At 40.7% G+C, this 25,596-nt stretch overlaps 1 protein-coding gene across 1 annotated transcript; it reads left to right on the forward strand.

Moving 5' to 3' along the window:
• Positions 1–2,519: 2,519 nt before the first annotated feature.
• LOC122643827 (probable leucine-rich repeat receptor-like protein kinase At1g35710) lies at positions 2,520–25,201 on the forward strand. The gene is made up of 5 exons (XM_043837403.1): positions 2,520–4,676; positions 5,595–5,627; positions 19,926–20,031; positions 24,907–25,010; positions 25,172–25,201. The coding sequence occupies exons 1-5, from the start codon at positions 2,520–2,522 to the stop codon at positions 25,199–25,201; spliced, it is 2,430 nt and encodes an 809-aa protein (XP_043693338.1).
• Positions 25,202–25,596: the final 395 nt, after the last annotated feature.

Below are 25,596 nucleotides of genomic sequence, written 5' to 3' on the forward strand. Positions count from 1 at the left end.
ACATCTCAAAATCGGGGTGGCCCTAGAAGAAGAAGAAGAAAGAAAGAAGAAAGAAGAAAGAAGAGGATGAGAAAGAATAAGAAAAAAAATATCATAAAAAAAAGAAGAAATAGGAAAAAAAATGGGAAGAAGAAGACAAGGTCGGGTTGGGCAGAATCGGAATCAACCTAAGGCCTCAACCCTAACCCGGCCCGGCCCTGGCTCAGAGCCATAAATTCTCAACCCTGACCAAGTCGTTATCGTCTACGGTTCCTGACCGGTGCGGTTCCCTAGTTCCTCTCACAAGAGGGGGGTGGGACCCACCCGGAGCACGTGATCGAACAGTCTACCTAGGTGGGGTCCACCCTTCTCTTGTGAGAGAAACTAGGGAATCGTACACGAAAAAAATTCACCCTGACCCACCTTCAAGGCCAGAGTATCTCAACCCATACCCTATTTGGACTCAGGGCCAAACTTACACCCCTACTCATATTAGTTATTGTAAAAAAAAATGAAAAAAGAACTCTGTTCGGAAATGTGGCCTACGGCCCAACACCAACACTCATGAGAGTTTTTCTATCTCTCTCCTCCCCATATGAAAAGACACCATGCCCCCCTAATTTTGAGGAGGGGAGAGATAGACATGAGAATACTTGTGTGGGCCACACTCCAAAACAAAAAAATACTTTTCAAAAATTATATACTCTTATTTTTTTTTTGGGTAACTTTTATACTCTTATTGGGTTTATCTGGCGAAGGCGTTTCTTCTCCTCGATTTTTTTTTGGGATTCCATACTTTTAAATTTGCACAGGCAACGTGCATGTTTTATTTTCTATTTTTGGTAAAAGAGCAACGTGGACCCAACATTTGCATTTTGCAGTCCGTCGCTCCTTCTATTATTGGATTCATTTGGTTAATTAAGGCCTACTTGTGTGAGTAATATTACAGTTAACTAGAATATGCTAACATGTCAATGGTTGGATTCGGGTCGGGTCAAATCTATTACACACGGAAGGGTGTCAAAATTCCCGAGCCAATTGATCAAAACTGGCTGATTCAGCTCGAATCAAATTGAACTGAATTTTTATTGGTTTGATTTTGATTTGGAGTTTTAGAGAACCGATAGAAACTAAAATCAAACTGGATCAATGGAATGCTCCGATTGAAATCGAAAGTGGATCAAACCTGATAAAAAAGCGAGACTGGGCCAATAATAAGCCAATAAGAAACCAAAAACCCAAACAACCAAAATTTTCCCATTTAAGTTCATCATTTATACATGTAAAATCGAAATCAGACCAAACTGAACACAACTGTACTGAACCCAAAACTTCATTAATGGTTTGGTTTAGGATTGACCCAATAACAGACTAAAAACCGATTCGTGTTAATGCTGGGACAGGGGTGCAACCGATGCTGGGCTGGGCCAGGTTTTTTAAAACACCAGCACAACCCTAGGTCCCCATAGTTGAAACCAGGCCCAAGCTACGATATTGCAACCCGAACCTAGCCTACCTTGACCCTTATTGACCTGATTGGGCAGAGCGCAGCCGGGTCACAGCCCTAATTGACCCTGGTAGCTCCAATTTGTGTCATTTAATTATTTAAATGCTAGGCAAGGCCTGGCTAGCCCAATTTTTTTTTTTTAACCATATCTATGCTGCAGTATGTATAATTATATGTTATATATATTTGAATACACAGGGCCAGGCTCATCATGAAGAATGATGGTTCAACCAGACCGAACCCTTGGTGGATTGGTTTCCGATTGAGGTTTTATGGAACCGGTGGAAATCAAAACAAATTTGGACAAGGGTTTGGTTTCCAGTTGAGGTTTTATGGAACTAGTGGAATTAAAACCAAACTGGACTGACCACTGACCACAACAAAAACGGACTGATCTTGGAAAAAAACTGTGACCATACCGATAGTAACCCGATAAGAAATCGAAAACCCAGAAAATGTCCCATTGATTTCTTTATGTATACATGTAAAATCGAAATCAGAACAGACCTAACCTGATAGTAACTTGATTACAATCCGATAACCATAAAAAAAAAAACAAAAAGAGATAAGAACCAAATTAAATCGGACTGAAACTAGAACTTCCTTAATAATTTGGATTCGGGTTGGCCAAGTAACATATCAAAACTAATTCAGTCTGATTGAAACCGGACCAAATTGCGGTTGACACCCTTAGCCCTGGACCTAGAAATCCCAACCTTGGTCCAAGCCAGCTCCTGTTGGTTTCAGGGCGGGCTTGGGCTTGGGCTTGCCGGTCCAAACTGGGTCGAGGTTTTGGATATTGGATCGAATCGGATCGGATTGAAAGTTTCAGATTTTTGTTGAAAATAAAGAAGCTTAATCGTTGACTAGTTAAAAAACGTGGCGTCAATACTAATGATGAGTCGTGTCCACACTTACTCGCACTATCTCCCCATACTCCTCATTGTTCTATTCTATAATAAAAATATTAAAAATATTAGGTTCATAAACTCACACAGATCAGATCAGTTTCACAAGAAGAGAAGAGAACACCATGGAAGCCAGTCCTACGGGGGCCACCCTTCTCTCCTTCCTCTTCACTCTCTTCCTCTTGTCCTTTCTCCCAACACCTTCTTCTTCTTCTTTTGCTTCTCCATCTTTGGCCACTACATGTGTTCGCTGCCACAAACACGACTACAAAGCACTGATGCAGATCAAAGCAGCACTTGGCAACCCAAACCACATGGCTTCTTGGATCCCCGACACCGATTGCTGCAACTGGAACAACGTCGAGTGCCACTCCACCACCAATCGCATCGTCCAGCTCACCATCTTCAAAGCCGACATTTCCGGCCAAATCCCTTGCGAGGTGGGTAAGCTTCGTTACCTCAAAACCCTCGTCTTCCAACACATCCCCAATCTCACCGGAAACATCCCTGAAACCATTACAGAACTCAAGTATCTCACCACACTCCGACTCAGCTGGAACAGCCTCTCTGGTCCAATCCCTTCTTTCCTAAGAAAACTCACAAACCTCAACTTCCTCGAGCTCAACTACAACCAGTTCACAGGTTGCATCCCTTCCTCCCTCTATTCCCTCCATAGATTAAAAGCTCTCCACCTCGACCGTAACAAGCTCACCGGAACAATCCCCGAATCTTTCGGGAAATTCAAACAGTCTATATCCCTCTACCTCTCTCACAACAATCTCTGCGGTCAGATCCCCGAATCGTTATGGTATGTAGATTTCGTCACGATCGATTTATCTTGGAACAAGCTTGAAGGGGACGCTTCGATGTTGTTCAAGGCATATGGGTCGATTCAGACGATTGATCTTTCGTGGAACATGTTCGAATTTAATCTATCGAAGGTGAAATTCGCCATGAACTTGCAATATTTGGACATTTCACACAACAACATCTTTGGGAGTATACTAGAAGAATCGATTACGGGATTGGATTTGCAGTACCTGGACGTGAGTTATAATCATCGGTTGTGTGGGAAAATCCCTTCCTTCCTAAGCAAACTCACCAATCTCGACTACCTCGACCTCTCCTTTAACCAATTCACCGGTTCGATCACTTCCTCCCTTTCCTCCCTCCTCAATTTAACAGTTCTCCACCTCGACAGTAACAATCTCACCGGAACAATCCCCGAATCATTCGGAAATTTCAAACAGTCTTTAAACCTCTACCTCTCTGACAACCAGATCTCCGGTAAGATTCCCACATCGTTAGGAAATGTGGATTTTGTCGCGATCGATTTAAGTCGGAACAAGCTTCAAGGTGACGCTTCGATGGTGTTCAAGGAAAATGGGTTGACTCAGAAGATTGATCTGTCGAGGAACATGTTTGACTTTGATCTATCGAAGGTGGAATTCGACACGAACTTGCAGCATTTGGACATTTCACACAACAAGATCTCTGGTGAGATTCCCACATCGTTAGGGAACGTGGATTTCGTCACGATCGATTTAAGTCAGAACAAGCTTCAAGGTGACGCTTCGATGGTGTTCAAGGCAAATGGGTTGGCTCAAAAGATTGATCTATCAAAGAACATGTTTGACTTTGACCTATCGAAGGTGGAATTCAGCACAAACTTGCAGCATTTGGACATTTCACACAACAAAATCTCCGGTGAGATTCCCACATCAATAGGGAACGTGGATTTCGTTACGATCGATTTAAGTCGGAACAAGCTTCAAGGTGATGCTTCGATGGTATTCAAGGAAAATGGGTTGGCTCAGAAGATTGATCTATCGAGGAACATGTTTGATTTTGATCTATCGAAGGTGGAATTCGGCACGGACTTGCAGCATTTGGACATTTCACACAACAAGATCTCCGGTGAGATTCCCACATCGTTAGGGAACGTGGATTTCGTCACAATCGATTTAAGTCGGAACAAGCTTCAAGGTGATGCTTCGGTGGTGTTCAAGGCAAATGGGTTGACTCAGAAGATTGATCTGTCGAGGAATATGTTTTACTTTGATCTATCGAAGGTGGAATTAGGCACGAACTTGCAGCATTTGGACATTTCACACAACAAGATCTTCGGTGAGATTCCCACATCGTTAGGGAAAGTGGATTTCGTCACGATCGATTTAAGTCGGAACAAGCTTCAAGGTGACGCTTCAATGGTGTTCAAGGCAAATGGGTTGAATCGGAAGATTGATCTGTCGAGGAACATGTTTGACTTTAATCTATCAAAGGTGGAATTCGGCACAAAGTTGCAAGCATTTGGACATTTCACACAACCGGATCTTCGGTGAGATTCCCACATCGTTAGGGAACGGGATTTCATCACGATCAATTTAAGTCGGAACAAGCTTCAAGGTGACGCTTCGATGGTGTTCAAGGCAAATGGGTTGACTCAGAAGATTGATCTATCGAGGAACATGTTTGACTTTGATCTATCGAAGGTGGAATTCGGCATGAACTTGCAGCATTTGGACATTTCACACAACCAGATCTTCGGTGAGATTCCAACATCAGTAGGGAACGTGGATTTCATCACGATCGATTTAAGTCGAAACAAGCTTCAAGGTGACGCTTCGATGGTGTTCAAGGCAAATGGGTTGACTCAAAAGATTGATCTATCAAGGAACATTTTTGACTTTGATCTATCGAAGGTGGAATTCGGCACGAACTTGCAGTATTTGGACATTTCACACAACAATATCTTTGGGAGTATACTAGAAGAGACGATAACGGGATTGGATTTGCAGTACTTAGACGTGAGTCATAATCGGTTGTGTGGGAAAATCCCTTCCTTCCTAAGAAAACTCACCAACCTCGACTACCTCGACCTCTCCTTTAACCAATTCACCGGTTCGATCCCTTCCTCACTTTCCTCCCTCTCCAAATTAACAGTTCTCCACCTTGATCGAAACAGTCTCACCGGAACAATCCCCGAATCATTCGGAAATTTCCAACAGTCTTTAAACCTGTACCTCTCTGACAACCAGATGTCCGGTGAGATTCCCACATCGTTAGGGAATGTAGATTTTGTCACGATCGATTTAGGTCGAAACAAGCTTCAAGGTGACGCTTTGATGGTGTTCAAGGCAAATGGGTCGACTCAGACGATTGATCTATCGATGAACATGTTTGCCTTTAATCTATCGAAGGTGGAATTCACCACGAACTTGCAGTATTTGGACATTTCATACAACAAGATCTATGGGAGTATACCAGTGACGATAACGGGATTGGATTTGCAGTACTTGAACGTGAGTTATAATCAGTTGTGTGGGAATATCCCCCAAGGTGGGAAGGTTCAGAACTTCGATTCCTACTCTTTCTACCATAATGAGTGCCTCTGTGGTTCACCGTTCGCTGCTTGTGAGGAACAACCATCAACGTCACAAAAGGTATTTGACTACCATCAGTTAGCCACCGTTTGATTGGATTTATTTTTGGTTCGGTCGGGGTTTCCTCAAAAGGTAGCGATAGGGCTAAACAGATGGAGGCCTTAATATGATGAAGTCTTCTCTTTCGATTGTAATGTTCCCCCCCCCCCCCCTCTTGTGTAATGTTTGTGTTAGGTGCATAAAAATGCAAGGGATCAGAAATAATAAGGAGAGTAGCTATGGGGTTAAGGCACCGTTTGACAACCTTTCTGTTGTTTCTGTGTTGAGAAACAACAGAAATAGTTTTTTCCTTTTCTGGGCAGAAAAACAGTCTTTATAGCGTTTGGTAAACCTGTTCTGGAAATGTTTCCAGAACAAAATTGGAACAACAATGGCGTATGATAAAATTTGTTTCCGGAAACAGGATCTTCTACTGTTACCAATAATTACAGAATTGCCCTACTAATGTAAATCAAAATCATAGTTTTACCATTTCAATCAATATTTCTTAAATTTATTAATGCATTTGTCCTAATAAAAATTAATGACGACATTCAAAGATTTAGAGTCCAATAAAAAAGATTGCAAAGCAACATGTCCAAATATGACCAGATGGGGTTCTAATTTCCTCTTTTGCTTAAGTCAAGCTTTTGAACAATGTCAAGGATATCTCAAAATATTCTTGACATTTCCTCTGAGTCTTGAATTGCTCTGTTTAACATTCTTTTTTCCCCCTCTTCGCCTTGGATTGTTCTTTGTATATATCCCTTGACATAATCAGATGAGGGTGAAAGAACAGACGTATAGGGTCCCGCAAAATCAATTGTAAGTGGGTTAGGTTTGGCATAAGAGCAACTAATTTCATCATCTACCCATCTGAAAAATCTACAACCATGATTTTCAACCTGTATTCCAAATACATAAGATTATTAAAATCCAGAGGAAACTATTGAATATCAATAATGAGTACAAATAGGAAGATTACAAAAGTTTATGGATCGATTAGACATACAAAAATTTAAAAGAATACGACAGGAAATAATTTATGTTTTCCTTGATGGAGCCTAATCACTAGGTTGTGTAGGCAAATGGGGTCATCATTAATCAACAAGTTTAGAAGTGCAAAGCATAAGAGACCATTCAGTTTATGGGAAAAAACCAAGGGGCAAGAAAGACAAAGTGTACTCTCATCTCTTCTGTCTTTCAAATGTTCATATCATGTTCATACCGACAACAATTTTTGATAGTTACAATTTCATTTTCTTAGAGTGGTTGGGTTGGTGGATAAATAATATTATTAAAATAGTAGCCATTGCTCATACAATAAAGTCAATTCTTTAGTTAGAATATTTAATTTGGATGTTCTTTCACCTCTATCTAAATGTAAATCATTCTCAGGTTCTTAACAGAGCCCAGCAATCCCTGAAAGATCCAATAAGTTTGCAGAAAACAAATGTAGACTATAACATCAGAACAAATTAAATTTCTGAAATACCTACAAGCGATATTCCTAAATTCTAGTATATATTACTTCCAAAGTCATATTATCAATCATTCAATCTTAAAAATTGCTGAACCCTGTTCACAATTCTAAGCCTCCTATTACAAACAAGAAACTCCTCTCAATAAAGGAGTGCCCGCTTGATAACCTTACGGGCGTTTCTGTTCTAGTTATGTGCTGAGAAACAGCAAAATAGTTTTTTCATTTTCTATGTTGAGAAACCGTTTTTGACCTATTTGGTAAACCTATTTTTGAAAACAAGCAAAACCCTTTTCTTTTTTTTAATTATCAAAAGGATATGTTTGGCACAGTTTTCCAATTTTACAAAAGAGCATAGTGATCGAATATAGGAGTTTTTATCGGGCACACTTTTCCAATTTTCAGCCAAGAAACGACAGAACATGTCGTTCTGTCAAAAGTCTTCCAGGGAGCATAAATTTTGATTTATGTTTCCAAAAGCAGTCACAAAAAACACTTCGTTATCAAGCGATTTTTAGGTGTTTTTCCATTTCTCAGAACGGTAAAACATCAGAAACTGTTTCTCGTAAGGTTATCAAGCAGGCTCGAAGTTTACTCAGTCAAGACAATTGCATCACATCCAATCTTCTTGTTTTTCTAAAAGGTTAAACATATACTAAAAACTCAAGGAAAACACCCTACATCATCAGTTATATGGTCCCCCAATAAGTTAAATCAAGGTTTTCTCTATGACACCAATTGTCTTTCTTTCAGTGTATTCCCAAGCCCATCTACTCATGACATTATCAAGTTTCTTGGTTAATTGGTTACAAAGGTTTCCAGAGTACTAGACCAGGGAGTTCTATTTATCAGGGGAGTGTTATGCAGGCCATTATGTGCCCCAGCTTGCACATCTCGTCCTTCGAAGGAACAAGATTGCCAATAGAACTACATGCTTGCCATTATGTGCCCCAGCTGTGCAATCGGGAACTTAAGGAAGGCTATCTAATGCTTTATATCAACTACAAAGTGAAGAGGATATCTAGAGCAACATATTACCAAACCCTCCAAATCAAGCACTAATAAACAATCTGTAGAATCACAAAATACATCAACATAAAATTCACAAAATCACACACAGACTAACCCTAAAATCATTTCCCAAGCTCAAACACAGAAATTAGCAAGAATACACAGAACACAGAGAATAGTTTGACATTTTGGGGATTTTAGGGTTTCGGTTTGAAAACGATGGGAAGTGAGAAAATTATCTTCGGTTTTTGGAACAAGGTTAGGGAGAAGAGGGACGAAGAGACAGTGAGGACCAAAGGTTTCGAAGCTGTACTTGGAGAAGTCAGCAAGTCAATCTCAACAAGTCCGATTTTGCGTAGCAGAGATTTGTCTGGGCTTTGAGTTGCAAAGGACTTGAAGATATACACCAAGAGCTTGAGAAGAATTCATAGAGGAGTTGATTGAGCTCAAGCGATGAGTTCTCCCTTCACGCAGACTTTGGACATTTTCTTGTAAAAATTATCGGGCACACTTCTCCCAATTTGTTTTAAGAAACGTAAAAACAAGTCGGACTTGTTCTGTCATGTGTTCTAGGACACAAAAATTCCTATTTCTGTTTCAAAAAACACTAGAAACAAAACGGATTTGTCAAACAGTTTTAGAGTGTGTTTCCGTTTCTTAGAACAGAAAAATAGTGCAAACTGTTTTTGAGAAGGTTATCAAATGGTGCATAAGAGTTTTTAGAATTATTTTAGGTGGCTAAGGTTAACAAACGGTGCCTAATAGTCGTCGTTAGTAATGGAGATCGATAGTTAGATAGTAGCTATCCAAATTTGTATGCTTGTTTATAATTGAAGAATGTAATGGAAAAAGGAAATGAGACTTTGTTCAATTTGAGAACAATTGCCTAGCGTAGTTGGTACAAGTGTGGATCATAAAAGACCTATCAGGAGGTCTTGGGTTCAATCCTCTTGGTTCTCATTTTCCTTCCCTCCCCTTAGAATATGTATCTTTCCGAAAAAAAGGGACTTTGATTAATTTGAATTCCTATAGTTTCTTTGTAGAGAAAAAGGAGGCCATGGCTAAGGCCAAAGCCTTCATTTATAAAGCCAAAGCACACCAAAAAACCCATACACTAGACCAGTCACAAGATTTCTATCTAGAGTAGCCCTTTATTGACGACTTTCACTTTACTCTAGGTAGCCCTTTCTGTGACTCGAATAACCCATGAAGTGGTGCTGATTTTGATATAAACTGTTAAGTATAAGGGTGTAAGTTTGGCCCTGTCAATCCGAACCCGAACTAGGCCTGGGCTGGGTTTTTCAACCTTGAAGGCAGGTTAGGGTTCAATTGTTCAAGCCCGAGGTTAGGTTGGGTTGGGCTAGGGTTGAACCCAGCTCGACCTAGCCTGACCTTGATTTTAGCTCTTTAATCTTTAGGAAATAGGAAGTTTCACTTTTTATTTTTCGATTTCGCTTCCCAGGCTCCCATTCAACATTTAGCCATTTACTCATTTAGGGTTTTCGTTTATCTCCCAACTCCCAAGTCTCACTGAATGCAGGAGTGCTAGGTTGCTAGCATTTAACCGTCGTTGCCGACAAGCTACTTGCTTCAAGGCTTCAAACTTTAATCGAAGTCCTCTCTCAATCTCTTCTTTTGGCTTCTGCAACTCAAGAACATTGATCACGAAGTTGTGGAGTACCCTTGTGGTAAAACCTTTCTCAATCAAACCTCTCTCTCTCTCTCTCTCTTTATATATATATATATATATATATATATAAATACAGCTTTTGGAATGTACCATTTTGTATTGAGCAAGTATCTGACTGGTCTATCAGGAGACGGGATATTATTATTATTAACTGTTTTTGATAATGAATCGGGATATTATCGGTCTCTACCTATCATGATCATAATATGTAATTGATTATAGGACCCAAAAAAAAAAATTCAAATTTTTTATATGGAATCATATTCTTTGTTCGTTCTCATAAGCTTGGGATTTAAAAAAAAATATTAAAGTTTTTACTTGAAAGGTGAAGAAAGAATTAAGAAAATGTACTCTTTTTTTTCAGTCCAATATTGGAATTTAAGAAGAGTAGAAGGAAAAGAGACTCTATATATATTAAGGAGAAATGGTCGAGAGTTTTAAACTTGGTTACCAATGGGCTAATTCAGAGAATGTACTCGTTTTTTTGTACAATTCAATCATAATTAATTGATTTTGGTTAGGCTTATGTGTTTAATTGGACCAGATTAAGACCAGCTAAAATATTTAGGATTTTCTTATGCCTAAATAGGAAACTAGAATATTAATAAAGAAAGAAGCATAACCGTTGACTAGTAACGTGGCGACAATACTAATCCAGCAATTCCTGGATGAGTCGACTCCCACTATCTCCCTCTCTCTCGAATTTGGATCGTCTATAGCTTGCCTGCCTCTATCAGCGGTAGCAGTCTCCTAATGAGGTGTGGTGTAATGATCGTCTTATCCTTACCCGAACACCTTGTCCATCAAAGATAAGATGGTCATTACATCGCGCCTCATTAGGAGGTTGCTACGGCTGCTACGGGCAGCAGGCCGTAGACAGTCCCTCCTATCCTCCTACCTTATAAGCTCACACGAAACAACCCCTACGAACCAAGAAAGAGAACACCACACCATGGAAGCCAGTCGTACCACCCTTGTCTCCTTCCTCTTCACTCTCTTCCTGAACTTATCCTTTCTCCCAACACCTTCTTCTTCTTCTTATTATTATTATTCTCGATCTTTGGCCACATCTGTTCGCTGCAACAAACACGACTACAAAGCATTGATGAATATCAAAGAAGAATTTCACAACCCATACCACTTGGCTTCTTGGATCCAAAACACCGATTGCTGCAACTGGCACAACGTTGAGTGCGACTCCACCAATAACCGCATCGTCCAGCTCACCATCTTCCATGCCAACATTTCCGGCCAAATCCCTTCCAAGGTGGGGAAATTAAAATACCTCAAAACCCTCGTCTTCCAACACATCACCAATCTCACCGGAAACATCCCTGAAACCATTACAAAGCTCAAGAATCTCATCACGCTCCGACTCAGCTGGAACAGCCTCTCTGGTCCAATCCCTTCTTTCCTAAGCAAACTTACCACTCTCCATTTCCTCGACCTCAAGTCCAACCAGTTCACAGGTTCCATCCCTCCCTCCCTCTACGCCCTCCACACATTAATAGCTCTCCGGCTCGATCATAACAACCTCAACGGAACAATCCCCGAATCTTTCAGGAAATTCAAACAGCCTATATCCCTCTACCTCTCTCACAACAATCTCTCCGGTGAGATCCCCGACACGTTATGGAACGTAGATTTCGTCACGATCGATTTATCTCGGAACAAGCTTCAAGGTGACGCTTCGATGTTGTTCAAGTCAAATGGGTCTACTCAGACGATTGATCTGTCGAGGAACATGTTCGAGTTTGATCTATCGATCGCGAAGTTGAATTTCGCCACGAACTTGCAGTCCTTGGACATTTCACACAACAACATCTTTGGGATTTTAACAGAAGAGACGACAACAGGATTGGATTTGCAGTACTTGGACGTGAGTCATAATCGGTTGTGTGGTAAAATCCCTTCCTTCCTAAGCAAACTCACCAAACTCAAATACCTCCACCTCTCCTTTAACCAATTCAACGGTTCTATCCCTTCATCCCTTTCTTCCCTCCCCAATTTAACAGTTCTCCACCTCGACCGCAACAATCTCACCGGAACAATCCCCGAATCTTTCGGGAAATTCAAACAGTCTATATACCTCTACCTCTCTCACAACAATCTCTCCGGTGAGATCCCCAAATCGTTAGGGAACGTGGATTTCGTCGCGATCGATTTAGGTCGGAACAAGCTTCAAGGTGACGCTTCGATGTTGTTCAAGTCAAATGGGTCGTCGACTCAGAAAATTGATCTATCGAGGAACATGTTTGACTTTAATCTATCGGAGGTGGAATTCGCCACAAACTTGCAGTATTTGGACATTTCACACAACAACATCTATGGAAGTATACCAGAGACGATAACGGGATTGGATTTGCAGTACTTGAATGTGAGTTATAATCGTCAGTTGTGTGGGAAAATCCCCCAAGGTGGGAAGGTTCAGAACTTCGATTCCTACTCTTTCTACCATAACAACTGCCTCTGTGGTTCACCGCTCGCTGCTTGTCAGGAACAACCGTCGACGATGACACAAAAGGTATTTGACTATTAATGGTTAGCCACCGTCTGATTGGATTTATTTTTTGTTCTAGTGGGGTTTCATCAAAAGACAAAAGGTAGTGATAGGGATTTTTTGATCCAATCATTAATAAATGGGAAATTTACATATATCACCCCTGAGGTTTGACGAAAGGATATTTTCACCTTCTAATTTTGGAAAATTCTGCGTACCATTTGAAGTTTGCAAATGATACAAAATAAGCCAATTCCGTCAGTTCATGACTAACACTGTTAAAAATTAGACTTGAACCGATGGAATTGCCCTTCTAAGAAGAACCCAAAAAAAAAAAAAAAAAAATCTGCAACCCACCAGATTCGGCTGCTCGGGATGTATTCCGATTCTTTACAACCTTTGTGGCCGTCTCGAACTCAGAGGCCACCATCTTGGACTTTCCCATGGCATAGGCATTGCGGATTGAGCTCTGAAGCTTTTGGCCTCCAGATGCAGCCGTGTACTGTTGCAGTATGTACTTAGCCGACGAAGTTTCCTACAATACCCAGAAGGCCAGAGCACGAATCGAATCAATAGGACTTCAACAAATTGCTGGGAAAGAAGAGAAATCCAAAAATTCAACTAAAATTGTTCCAACAGAACAAACGAATACTGTCCTTCCCTTAAAACAGCTGCGAAGGGAGTAAGTAATAGACTAATTTGCAAATAAAGAGTAGTGAAGAAGCGAGGAACAAAAACAATGAATTGAGCACCAGTGTCTCAGATGACCATTTCACCTAAGCTAAAACAGACATTCTTATACAAATCCAAACCCAAAAGCAAAAAATTTCGAACAATTAGACTAACCAGCAACACAACCACTCGGGGTCCCAAATAACCATTTCATTGATCAATTTTTTTTAAGGGGTTATAGTATACAACCATTTCTTTCTGTAAATTAAAGAAGACGAAAGATAAGTTTGAGACACAGAGAGAGAGACTCACAACGGGAGCGTCTTTGATGCTAAGGTGAGGCAATGGGTCGGTAGTGCAAACATGAACGAGCGCAAGAGGAGCACCCATGACGCCGACCAGGAGCCTCAGATCGGAGTGCTTGTAAGCAGATGAAGAAACGGAGGGTGCACGAGAGAGCTGCCCTATCATCCAGTGGCCCCACCCTTCTCTCTTAGAATCCCCTCCTCCATCACGGCCGTCGGGATCAGGCCCCTCCATCAACGGCGTCAGTGTCTCCCCCACTGGCCTTAGGCTCCCGGATCTCGCCATCAGCGGTTCAGGAGGATGCGAAATATGCTGCTTCCTCCGCCAGAGGAGCCCCGACATGGGCGAGCCACTCCTGGCGGGGCTCTTTGCCCTGGACCTCGCCGGGGACAACCCCTCTCACCACCTCCTCCTTAAGCGCCGAGAAGAATCCTAGTTTTCTCTCCATCTCCCCCTAAAGCACCCCAACCAACCCCAGAACAAAAAGAGAGAAAACCCACTAACCAAATAAGCAGCAGAAGAAGAAAATGAGGAAGAAACCCTTCTTTTTCTTCTCTCTGTATCTGCAAGCACAGACGGAGAACCGAACACTCCTCATAGACGGATCTTCTCCGAAGGTTCGTGAAGTTTCAGAAGAAAACCCTAATCGACAATAGAAGTTATAGCTGAAAATGGTGAAATTGTTTGCACAGTTTGAGTGAGAGAATGCGAGAGAAATGGAGGAGGCAGACTGCTACTCTACTACTACTACTACTCAGAACTATCACTGCAAGAGCGAATACTTTGAAGAAAGGGAATAAACAAAAAGGGTTTCGGCGAGAGCGATACCCATATTCTTTTGGAGTTAGATAATAAAAACAAAATTACCCATATTCTTGTGGAGTTAGACTACTTGCGTTGGCGACGGGAGAAGGTGGTGGAGCTCGAAAGTCCGGCAGCCTTCCTGGCAGAGCTTCCGGCGATGCTGCTTTGGGGAAGATGAGTTGTAGATTTTGTTATTTTTTTTAATTTTTGGGTTCTTCTTAGAACGGCAATTCTGTTAGTTCAAGTCTAATTTTTAAAGAATGGACTTATTTGTTATCGTTTGCAAACCTCAGGGGAGTACGCAAAATTTTTCAAAACTAAGGGGTGAAAATATCCTTTCATCAAACCTCAGGAATGATATATGTAAAATTTCCTTAATTAATTTGTAACAAATACGAATAGAGATTTAGGTGCATAACATTAGATACAAAGGATCACGAATAATAAGAAGAATAGTTATGGGGTTGAGTGTTTTTAGAATTATTTAATGTTGCTTAGTAGTTATGTTTTACTTGGCTTAGCAGTTAGGGTAGTTAGGGAGTCATGGAGATAACTAAGTCGTAGTTATCCAAATTTGTATTGTTATTAATAGTTGAAAAATATAATGAAAAAAAGGAATTAGACTTTGATTAATTTAAGGATAACTGTCCAACGCAGTTGGTAGAGTGTGGAGTGTGAAAGCCCACCGTACCAAAAGGTCATGACCCTTGGTAGGCCAAAGACCCTAGGGTCACTACTAGGGTTTTAAGAATTGGTTGAGTCACGCCGATTTGGATTGGAATTGGCTGAGTTTAATCACGATTTCGGTCAATCTAGAATGGTCGAACCACAATGGGTTTCTAGAGTTTAATCTTTATATTTATATTAACTCCTACGAGGCTACGACTGTAGAACATGGTTTATCAATTCTGCTTTCAATATTAAAAGAAATAATTTTCAACAAAATAGTACTTTTGCATTAGACAGAGGTTGGGTACATCACTAGCTGGCTTTCCTAGAGGTAGCGGCTCAACCAATGGAGGGGGAGAGGGGGGTTGAGATAGGAGGAGCAGGACAGATGGAGACAAAAGGCGCACTACCAGTGTTCCACCGCCCCCCTTCTATTAATTTCAGACTTGACTAATAAAGCAATATCATAAATTAGGATGATTTTAACTTAATTTATTTAATTATCTTTTTTTTCATAAATTAGGATGATTTTAACTTAATTTATTTAATTATCTTTTTTTTCGTTTTTGTAGGGGGTGGGAGGGGGGGGGGGATGGGGGAGGATAGATAGGCCACAAGGAGATTTGAACTCATTACCTCTAAAATATATGAGGTGTTGGTGTTTGCCAACTGAGCTACCACTTGGGGTTTATTTCATTATGTTAGTTTAGGGTTGTGTGTGTTTAACTCTGTTTTGCGGTTCTTCATCAACCTAGGTAAGTCTCGTCTTTTCTCATAAAAAAAAAATTCCCACATTTCATTCCATTAAGTTAGTTATGTATTCATAATTTATGCTAAATTTATTATCGAATATAAATACAAAAAAATAAATAACCAATTTAACTAGATGAACCAAGGTTTCCCTAAATCTATTCAGAACTTATCTCTAGATCGAACTGATTCAAATAGAGTTAATGGTCTGTTTGTGGTTCTTAGATCCTAATCTAGATGATGACTTCCTATTCCTCATTTCCATAAAGAGATACTTTCAAGAACCACTTTTAACATAGATAGTTATATATTATCTAATGGGAAATTATTGGTGTATTCTAGACAATGTAATAGGCGTAACATAATTATTCTAGTACCATCATTTTTCTTTTTATGTATTGTATAATGGATCGAGTTTTCCTAAACTCACATTCAACGGTGTGTATCTATTGACCAAGGGGTTTGGATGGGTGGGAGAGCGTATCACGCAGAAAGATATTTTGGGGAATATACTAAAACCATATAAGGGTTTGTGAACCCTAGGATGGTAAAGGAAAACTTTCTTCTTGTATAAATATAGAACAAGCACAACAAGGCCGGAGAATCGAACTTATGATCGACAAGACACCAACCAACTGAGCAAGTTAACTGTCTTTGTTATTTATAATTAACCTGAAAGGCATTTCATAAGATTAAGCTACCTTGGATTTGGCTTTAAAAGTTAGCATAGGGCAGCCTCTCCTACAGTAACCCAGATTCTTGCAATCATGGGTTTGTATGAGCTAAAATTTGGGCCTGGACTTGGTTTTATTGGCCCAATTAAAAGCCCTAGTAGTGTCGAAGACTAGCATCTCGCAACATTATATATCTATTCATCAAAACTCAAAATAGTCTTATTAAGAAACTAAGCAGAAATGGTAAATAAGTTTGAAGTTTGAGAAATAATAATTCATGAGAAATTATCAACGCCACCCTTGAGTTATTCCGTTATTTTAATGCAATTCCATTAAGTATCAAAATATCAAATCTAACCCAAAACATAACGGAGTTAATTTTTTAATTGTTAATCAGTGATGTCAACGTGCATTTTTTTTTTTTTTTTTTGGGTAAATGAGCAACTTGCACGGTAATGACTCAACATATGCAGTCTGTCGCTCCTTCTATTAAGGGGCCTTCTTGTTAGAGTATTATTACAATTAACTAGAAGATGCTAACATGTCAATGGTTGGATTCGGGTGAGTCAGTCTAATTGATCAAAACCGGCTGATACAACTCGAATCAAATTGAATTGAATTTTTATTGGTTTGGTTTCGATTTGGAGTTTTATAGAACTGGTAGAAACTAAATTAAACTGAATCAACAGAATGCTCCAATTGAAATTGAAAGTGGATCAAACCTGATAAAAAGCCGAGACTGGGCCAATAATAAGCCAATAAGAAATCGAAAACCCAATAAACCAAAATTTTCCCATTTGAGTTCATTATGTATACATGTAGAACTGAAATCGGACCAAACCGAACTCGATAGTAGCCCGATTACAAATAGAAAACAAAAAATCGTATCGAACCCAAAACTTCATTAATGGTTCGTTTAGGGTTGGCCCAGTAACAGACTAAAATACTGTTTCCAAAAATCGATTTGAACCGCCCAATCATCAAAACCCTTACGTCGCATAAAAAAAAAAAAAGAGGAAAAAGCTCAACAAGTGTTAATGCTGGACCAGGGGTGCAATCGATTCTGGGCTGGGCCAGATTTTTTAAAACAGCAACTCAATCCTAAGTCCCCGTAGCTGAGCCTAGGCACAAGCTGAGATATTAATTGCAACCCGAACCTAGCCTATCCTGGCCCTTATTGACCTGATTGGGCAGAGTATAGCCGGGTCAGCCCTGATTGACCCAGGTAGCACCAATTTGTGTCATTTCAGAGCTAGGCAAGGCCTGGCTAGCCCAAATATTTTTTTTACCATATGTATGCTTCATTATGTATAATTATATGTTATATATATTTGAATACACAGGGTCAGGCTCATCATTAAGCTTCAGGTCAGGCTCTACCTTAGGTAAGCGTTTCAAAGAGCAGCCCGAACCAGTTGGACCGAAAAGAATGATGGTTCAACCAGACCAAACCCTTAGCGAATTGGTTTTTGATTGAGGTTTTACGGAACCGGTGGAAATCAAAACACATTTAGACAAGGGTTTGGTTTCCAGTTGAGGTTTAATGGAACTGATCGAAATCAAAACCAAACTGGATTGACCAAAACCAAAAAACGGACCAATCTTGATGAAAAACAAAAACTGTGACCAGACTGATAGTAACCGGATAACTAACTGAAAAGCCAGAAAATGTCCCATTGATTTCTTTGTGTAGACATGTAAAACTGAAATTGGAATAGACTTAACCTGATAGTAGCCTGATTACAAGCCGATAACAAAAAAAAAAAAAAAAAAACAAAAAGAGATAAGAACCAGATTAAATCAGACTGAAACAATAACTTCCTTAACAGTTTGGATTCGGTTGGCCAAGTAACAAATCAAAACTAATTCAGTGCAGCTAAAACCGGACCAAATTGCGCTTGACACTCTTAGCCCCGGACCTAGAAATCTCAACCCTGGTCCAAATCAGGTCCTGTCGGGTTTAGGGCGGGATTGGGTTTGCCGGGCCAAACTTGCACCCATGCCATTGATCTGATTTTAACAAGGTCGTGGTTTTGGATATTGGATCGGATCGGAATCGGATTGACAGTTTCAGATAGGGTTGCAACAGGGTCGGGTTGGACCGGGCTTTATAGAACCCTAGCCTAACCCTAAGTCCCCGTATTTTGGCCCAGGCCTGACCCAACCCTGACTCAGGGTCAGAAAAACCCAACCTTAACCCACCCTGGGTAGGTGACCCTGATTGGCCCTAATCATGGGAGCGGGGGAAGGAAATGCATAAGCTGGAATGGGTCGAGGAGAAAATTATCAATTTTACGTAAAATAATATTAAAATAAAATGTATTATATCACTTATTGTCTTCATATATAATATAATTTTGATTCCTGGATGAGTGCAGTCGGGAAACACTCCCACTATCAATTCAGATCGTCTACGGTGCCCTGTCCAGAGCGGCCTGAGCGGCGCACAAACAGGATGCCCTGCAATGACCGCCTTACCCCCGCTCGGGCAAGGTACTCAGGCAAGGATAAGGAGGTCATTGCAGGGCGTCCTATTTGTGCGCCGCTCAGGCCGCTCTGCTCGTAGCGCCGTAGACGATCTGGATCCCTCCCACTATCTCCCCATCCTCCTTAGTTTATTAAAAGTATTAACTTCAGCATAATCTCACACAGATGAGATCAGTTTCACAAACAGAGCTCCACAAAACAACCGTACCCCAACCAAGAGAAAGAACACAACACCATGGATGCCAGTCCTACCACCCTTCTCTCCTGCCTCTTCACTCTCTTCCTCCTATTCTTTCTCCCAACACCTTCTTATTCTTCTGGATCTTTGGCCAAATCTGGTCGCTGCAACAAAGAAGATTACAAAGCACTGATTAAGATCAAAGCAGCACTTGAAAACCCATACCACTTGGCTTCTTGGACCCACAAAACCGATTGCTGCAACTGGTACAACGTCGAGTGCGACTCCACCACTGACCGCATCGTCCAGCTCACCTTCTTCCAAGCCAACATTTCCGGCCAAATCCCTTCCGAGGTGGGCGACCTTCTATACCTCAAAACCCTTGTCTTCCGACACATCACCAATCTCAACGGAAACATCCCTGAAACCATTACAAATCTCAAGTATCTCACCACGCTCCGACTCAGCTGGAACAACCTCTCCGGTTCAATCCCTTACTTTCTAAGCAAACTCACCAACCTCGACTACCTTGACCTCTCCTTTAACCAATTCACCGGTTGGATCCCATCCTCCCTTTCCTCCCTCCCCAAATTAACAGTTCTCCACCTCGATCGAAACCGTCTCACCGGAACAATCCCCGAATCAGTCGGAAATTTCAAACAGTCTTTAAACCTCTACCTCTCTCACAACCGGATCTCCGGTAAGATTCCCACATCGTTAAGGAACGTGGATTTCGTCACGATCGATTTAAGTCGGAACAAGCTTCGAGGTGACGCTTCGATGTTGTTCAAGGCAAAAGGGTCGATTCAGACAATTGATCTGTCGAAGAACATGTTAGCATTTAATCTATCGAAGGTGAAATTCGCCAATAACTTGCAATTCTTGGACATTTCACACAACAAGATCTATGGGAGCATTCCAGAGGCGATAACGGGATTGGATTTGCAGTACTTGAATGTGAGTTATAATCGGTTGTGTGGGAAAATCCCTCAAGGTGAGATGGTTCAGAACTTCGATTCCTACTCTTTCGACCATAACAATTGCCTCTGTGGTTCACCGCTCGCTGCTTGTAACGAACAACCGTCGCCGACGGTGCAAAAGGTATTTGACTATTATAGATTAGCCACCGTCTGATTGAATTTATTTTTGGTTCGGGTGGGGTTTCATCAAAAGGTTGTGATATATAGGGCTTTCTTGACGGATGGAGGCCTTAATATGATGAAGTCTTCTCTTTTGCTTGTAATTTTTTTCTTTTTAAGGAGAGTAGTTATGGGGTTGAGAGTTTTTTGAATTATTTCATGTGGTTTAGTAATTATGTTTTGGCTAAGTAGTGAGGAAGTCGTGGTTAGTAATGGAAATAGTTAAATTCAAATTTGTAATTTAATGGGAAAAAGGAATCATACTTTGATTAATTTGAGAATAATTAATTTGAGAACAACTGCTTTACATAGTTGGTAGAAGTGTGGAGCATAAAAGCGCACCCTATGGTGTAGAGAAAAAGAAAATCATGGCTTCCTCGAAAACATACTGTCTATTAGATATCCAACTAATGATATAGGGGGTTTTTGAAGATTCATCATGTTCTAAAGAATGAGGAAATGAGAATTATGAAATTAAAACATGGATTGAGAGCAAAATGTATCCGTTGAGGGGAGGAATGTCTGGGTTAGACAACTCAGAGATATAAACGGATAGTGAATAATTCGAATTCAATTCGCATCCGTATCCGTTTAGGGATACCGTATCTGGACAGGGAATATCCGGATCCGACCACATCCGATCAGTATCCGATTCGTTTACATCCCTAACACCAAACAACTGAGCAAGTACTTAGTCTATGTTATTATAATTAATCTTAAGATATTTCATAAGATAAAGCTACCTCGGATTTGCCTTTCAAACTTAGCATAGGGCAGCCTCTTATGACTTAGGGGCCAGGCCCATAGCAACCCAGATTCTTGCAATCATGGGTTTGTATGAACCGAAATTTGGGCTTGGACTTGGTTGGATTGGCCCAATAAAAAGCCCTATTAATGTCCAAGACTAGTATCTCGCAATTAAAACAGTCTTATTATTAATACTTCAATAATAACCCTAAATAGTAAGTATAACATCCTTCTACCAAAAAAAAAAAAAAAAAAAGTATAACATCATACACCAAAGATTATTAGTTTTTTTTTCCCTTAAACATTATGTCAAGCTTTCCAAATCTTGACACGGCCTCGTCTACTGTGTTCTTCACATCATCTTCTTTGGTGAGATCGCAATGCATGAATAAGGACATCTCACTTTACCAAAAAAAAAAAAATAAGGACATCTCTGGCCCGATTTCTTGGCAGACGGATTGACCAAAATCATCTTGGATGTCGGCAATGACTACCCTACAACCATGCTGGCTGAACTGTTTGGCAGTAGCTTTACTGATGCCCGCAACACCTCTAGTGATCACTGCAACCTTACCTTCTAGTCTGTCAATGGTGATCCTGATCATCGTTCATATTAATTAGTAACTTCATTATTATCATGACAAATGTTTTTCATAATCTATAAGACCACTGTTAGACCTTATTTGGGCTCAGGGCGGATTTGGGCTGTCACGGCAAACTTGCACCCCTACTCTTACTGGTTATCGTTAAAAAAAAAAAAAAAAAAAAGGAAAAAAAACTACTCGGGCGAGTGTAGCCCACACCAGCACTATTGGGAGTTTATCTCTCTCTCTTCCCCATATGAAAAGACACCTTTGCCCCCTAATTTTGAGGAATAGAAAGATAGACATATGAGAATACTTGTGTAGACCACACTCTGGGACATAGAACTACTTCCCCAAAAATTGGAGTTTTCTCCTCTCAATTTGGAGATCTGTAAATTCCCTGGCAGTACTCCTTAAAATCATGACATGTGATATTATTTAATCCAACAGTCATGAGAGTATCCAATCTTAATCCAACCCCAACCCTAACCTAACCCATTCTCTCTCCTCTCTCACTCCTCACCATCCCTCTCTACCTTCACCATCCCTCCCTACCTTGATTTTTCTTTCTTTCTTCTCTCCAGAGAACACCACCGTCTTTCAATTTCCAGCAGGAGTCAGATTTAGTGGCGTCTATTCCGTTTACATGAAGCTTGCTTAGAGTACATAGCTTATTCCAACGGTAATATCCACATGGGACTCAACTTGGTATAAGAAGCAAACCATCTCTTCGACGATTTTTCAACGGCTCTCCATCTCTCTATATTGAATAGTAACTGCTCTGTACAGACTCATCTTTGGAGTCTCGTCTGCAAAGAAATCTATGATTTCAGTTCTGGTGGAGTTGCTTGAGTCTTTGGCTTAGTCCAACCAGTTGGCATGATGTTGGCTTTCTTCCTTTGATCAGAAAAATCCTCTCCAACATTTTATTAGGGGAAAAAAAAAAACTCCTCTCCCAACACAAAATTTTCGCTTACATGGGTGAGCACCTGACTAAGAGGATCCGATTGAGAATGCCCGAGAAGATCTTGACATTCAAAGAGGGCATGGTTCAATGAAGAACAGAACCTGAGTGGAGCCCTGTGCTCCAGATTGAGCAACGAAGCATCCATGGTGAAGTCCCTAGTGGGTGCAGAGCACATATCAACAGTCATAGTTGCAATTGTGATGGGCCTAATCATGGCTTGGAAGCTCGCATTGGTGATGATTGCAGTTCAACGACTGATGATCTTCTCTATTTCTATATGAGAAGAGATATGTTGTCGAAAATATCTTTGAATTTATATGGGCATAGATTGAGGTGGAAGCGGTGTATAATTGCAGTATCTTAACGTCTTTTGGAAGGCAGAGAAGGGCTTTGGGTTAGGGAAGAAGGTGGAGGTGGGTCTTGGGTAGGGAGGCAAGGCGGTGGTGGGGGGAGGGATGGGGTTACCGGAAGAGAGGGGAGAGAATGGGATAGGTTAGGGTTTGCGGAGAATCATTGGAGAGATGGAGAGCCGTCGACGAATCATTGGAGAGATTGTGAGAGTGGAGAGAGAATGTGTTAGGTTAGGGTTGGGTTTAGATTAAGGTTGGATCTCTCATGACCGTTAAATTAAAAAGCACTACATATCATGATTTTAAGGGATACTCCAAGGGAACTTACGTATCTCCAAATTGAATGGATAAAAATCCCCAAAAATTTGTACTACTAATGGGTTTTCCCCCTCGATTCTAGAATTTAAAACATTTTGCACAGCAACGTGCATGTTTTTTTTTATTTTTTTTGGGTAAATGAGCAACGTGCATGCCAATATATGCAGTCTGTCGCTCCTTCTATTATTGGATTCGTTTTTTTTGGGTAGAATTCTATTCTTGAATTCATTTGGTTAATTAAGGGGGTTTATTTTTTATTTTTTTTGGGTTGATGTGAGAGTATTATTACAGTTAACTAGAATATGCTAACATGTCAATGGATAGATTCGGGTCGGGTCGAATCTATTACACACTGCTAAGGGCCGTTAAAATTCCCGACCAAATTACGCTTGACACTCTTAGCCCCGGCCCGGACCTAGAAATCTCAACCTTTTTCCAGGCCAGATCCTGTTGGGTTCAGTGCGGGCTTGGGTTTGCCGGGCCAAACTTGCACCCATGCCATTGATTTGATTTTAACTGAGTCACGGTTTTGGATATTGGATTGAATCGGATCGGATCGGATCGGATCGGATTGACAGTTTCAGAGTTTTGATGAAAATAAAGAAGCTTAATCATTGACTCACCAAAATAAATAGACAATTCTGATTATGCTCGATTCCCGGATGAGTCGAGTCCCCACCATCTTCCCATCCTCCTTATTTTATAATACAAAGTAAGTATTAACTTCATAATCTCACATCAGATCAGATCAGATGAGTTTCACAGATCGAGCTCCACAAAACAAAACAACCCCAACCAAGAGAAGAGAACACCACACCATGGATGCCAGTCCTATCAGTACCCTTCTCTCTTTCCTCTTGATCACTCTCTTCTTCCTCCTATCCTTTCTCCCAACACCTTCTTATTCATCTGAATCTTTGGCCAAATCTGGTCGCTGCAACCATCACGACTACAAAGCACTGATTAACATCAAAGCAGCACTTAACAACCCAAACCACTTGGCTTCTTGGACCGAGAAAACCGATTGCTGAAACTGGTACGACGTCGTGTGCGACTCCACCACTAACCGCATCGTCGAGCTCAACATCTTCCAAGCCGACATTTCCGGCCAAATCCCTTCCGAGGTAGGCGACCTTCGATACCTCGAAACCCTCGTCTTCCGACACTTCACCAATCTCATCGGAAACATCCCTGAAACCATTTCAAATCTAAAGTATCTCACCACGCTCCGACTCAGCAGGAACAACCTCTCCGGCTCAATCCCTTCTTTCCTAAGCAAACTCATCAACCTCGACTACCTTGACCTCTCCTTTAACCAATTCACCGGTTCGATCCCTTCCTCCTTTTCCTCCCTCCCCAATTTAACAGTTCTCCATCTCGACCGAAACAGTCTCACCGGAACAATCCCCGAACAATTCGGAAATTTCAAACAGTCTTTAAACCTCTACCTCTCTCACAATCATATCTCCGGTAAGATTCCCACATCGTTATGGAACGTGGATTTCGTCACGATCGATTTAGGTCGGAACAAGCTTCAAGGTGACGCTTCGATATTGTTCAAGGCAAGTGCGTCGCTTCAGACGATTGATCTGTCAAGGAACATGTTAGCATTTGATCTATCAAAGGTGAAATTGGCCAAGAACTTGCAGTTCTTGGACATTTCACACAACAACATCTTTGGGAGCATTCCAGAGGCGATAACTGGTTTGGATTTGCAGTACTTGAATGTGAGTTATAATCGATTGTGTGGGAAAATCTCTCAAGGTGAGAACGTTCAGAACTTCGATTCCTACTCTTTCTATAATAATAAGTGCCTTTGTGGTTCACCGCTCCCCGCTTGTAAGGAACAACCGTCGACGTCACAAAAGGTATTTGATTACCATCACTTAGCCACCGTCTGATTGGATTTATTTTTGATTCGGGTGGGGTTTCATCAAAAGCTAGTGATAGGGCTTTCTTGACGCCCCCCATGTCTTCTCTTTTGCTTGTAATGTGTTTTGTTTTATTTCTTGTGTAATGTTTGTGTTAGGTGCATAAAATTGCAAGGGATCAGAAATAATTATGAGAGAAGTAATGGGGTTGATAGTTTTTAGAATTATTTTATGTGATTTAGTAGTTATGTTTTACGTAGCTAAGTAGTTAGGGAATCGTGGCTAGTAATGGAGATAGTTAGATCCAAATTTGTATCCTTAATTATAGTTGAAGAATTTAATGGAAAAAAGTAAGCAAACTTTGATTAATTTGAGAACAACCCTTGCATAGTTGGTAGAAGTGTGGAGCATAAAGCGCATCCTACGTTGTTGAGAAAAAGGAAGTCATGGCTTCCTCGATAAGGCCAAAGAAGCTGTCTATTAGATATCCAACTAATGATAAAGAGGGTTTTTGAAGATTCATCATGTTCTAAAGAATGAGGAAATGAGAATTATAAGACTAAAATATGGATTGAGAGTGAAT

Source organism: Telopea speciosissima, chromosome 10 (assembly GCF_018873765.1).
Source record: "Telopea speciosissima isolate NSW1024214 ecotype Mountain lineage chromosome 10, Tspe_v1, whole genome shotgun sequence".
Taxonomy (NCBI): Eukaryota; Viridiplantae; Streptophyta; class Magnoliopsida; order Proteales; family Proteaceae; genus Telopea; species Telopea speciosissima.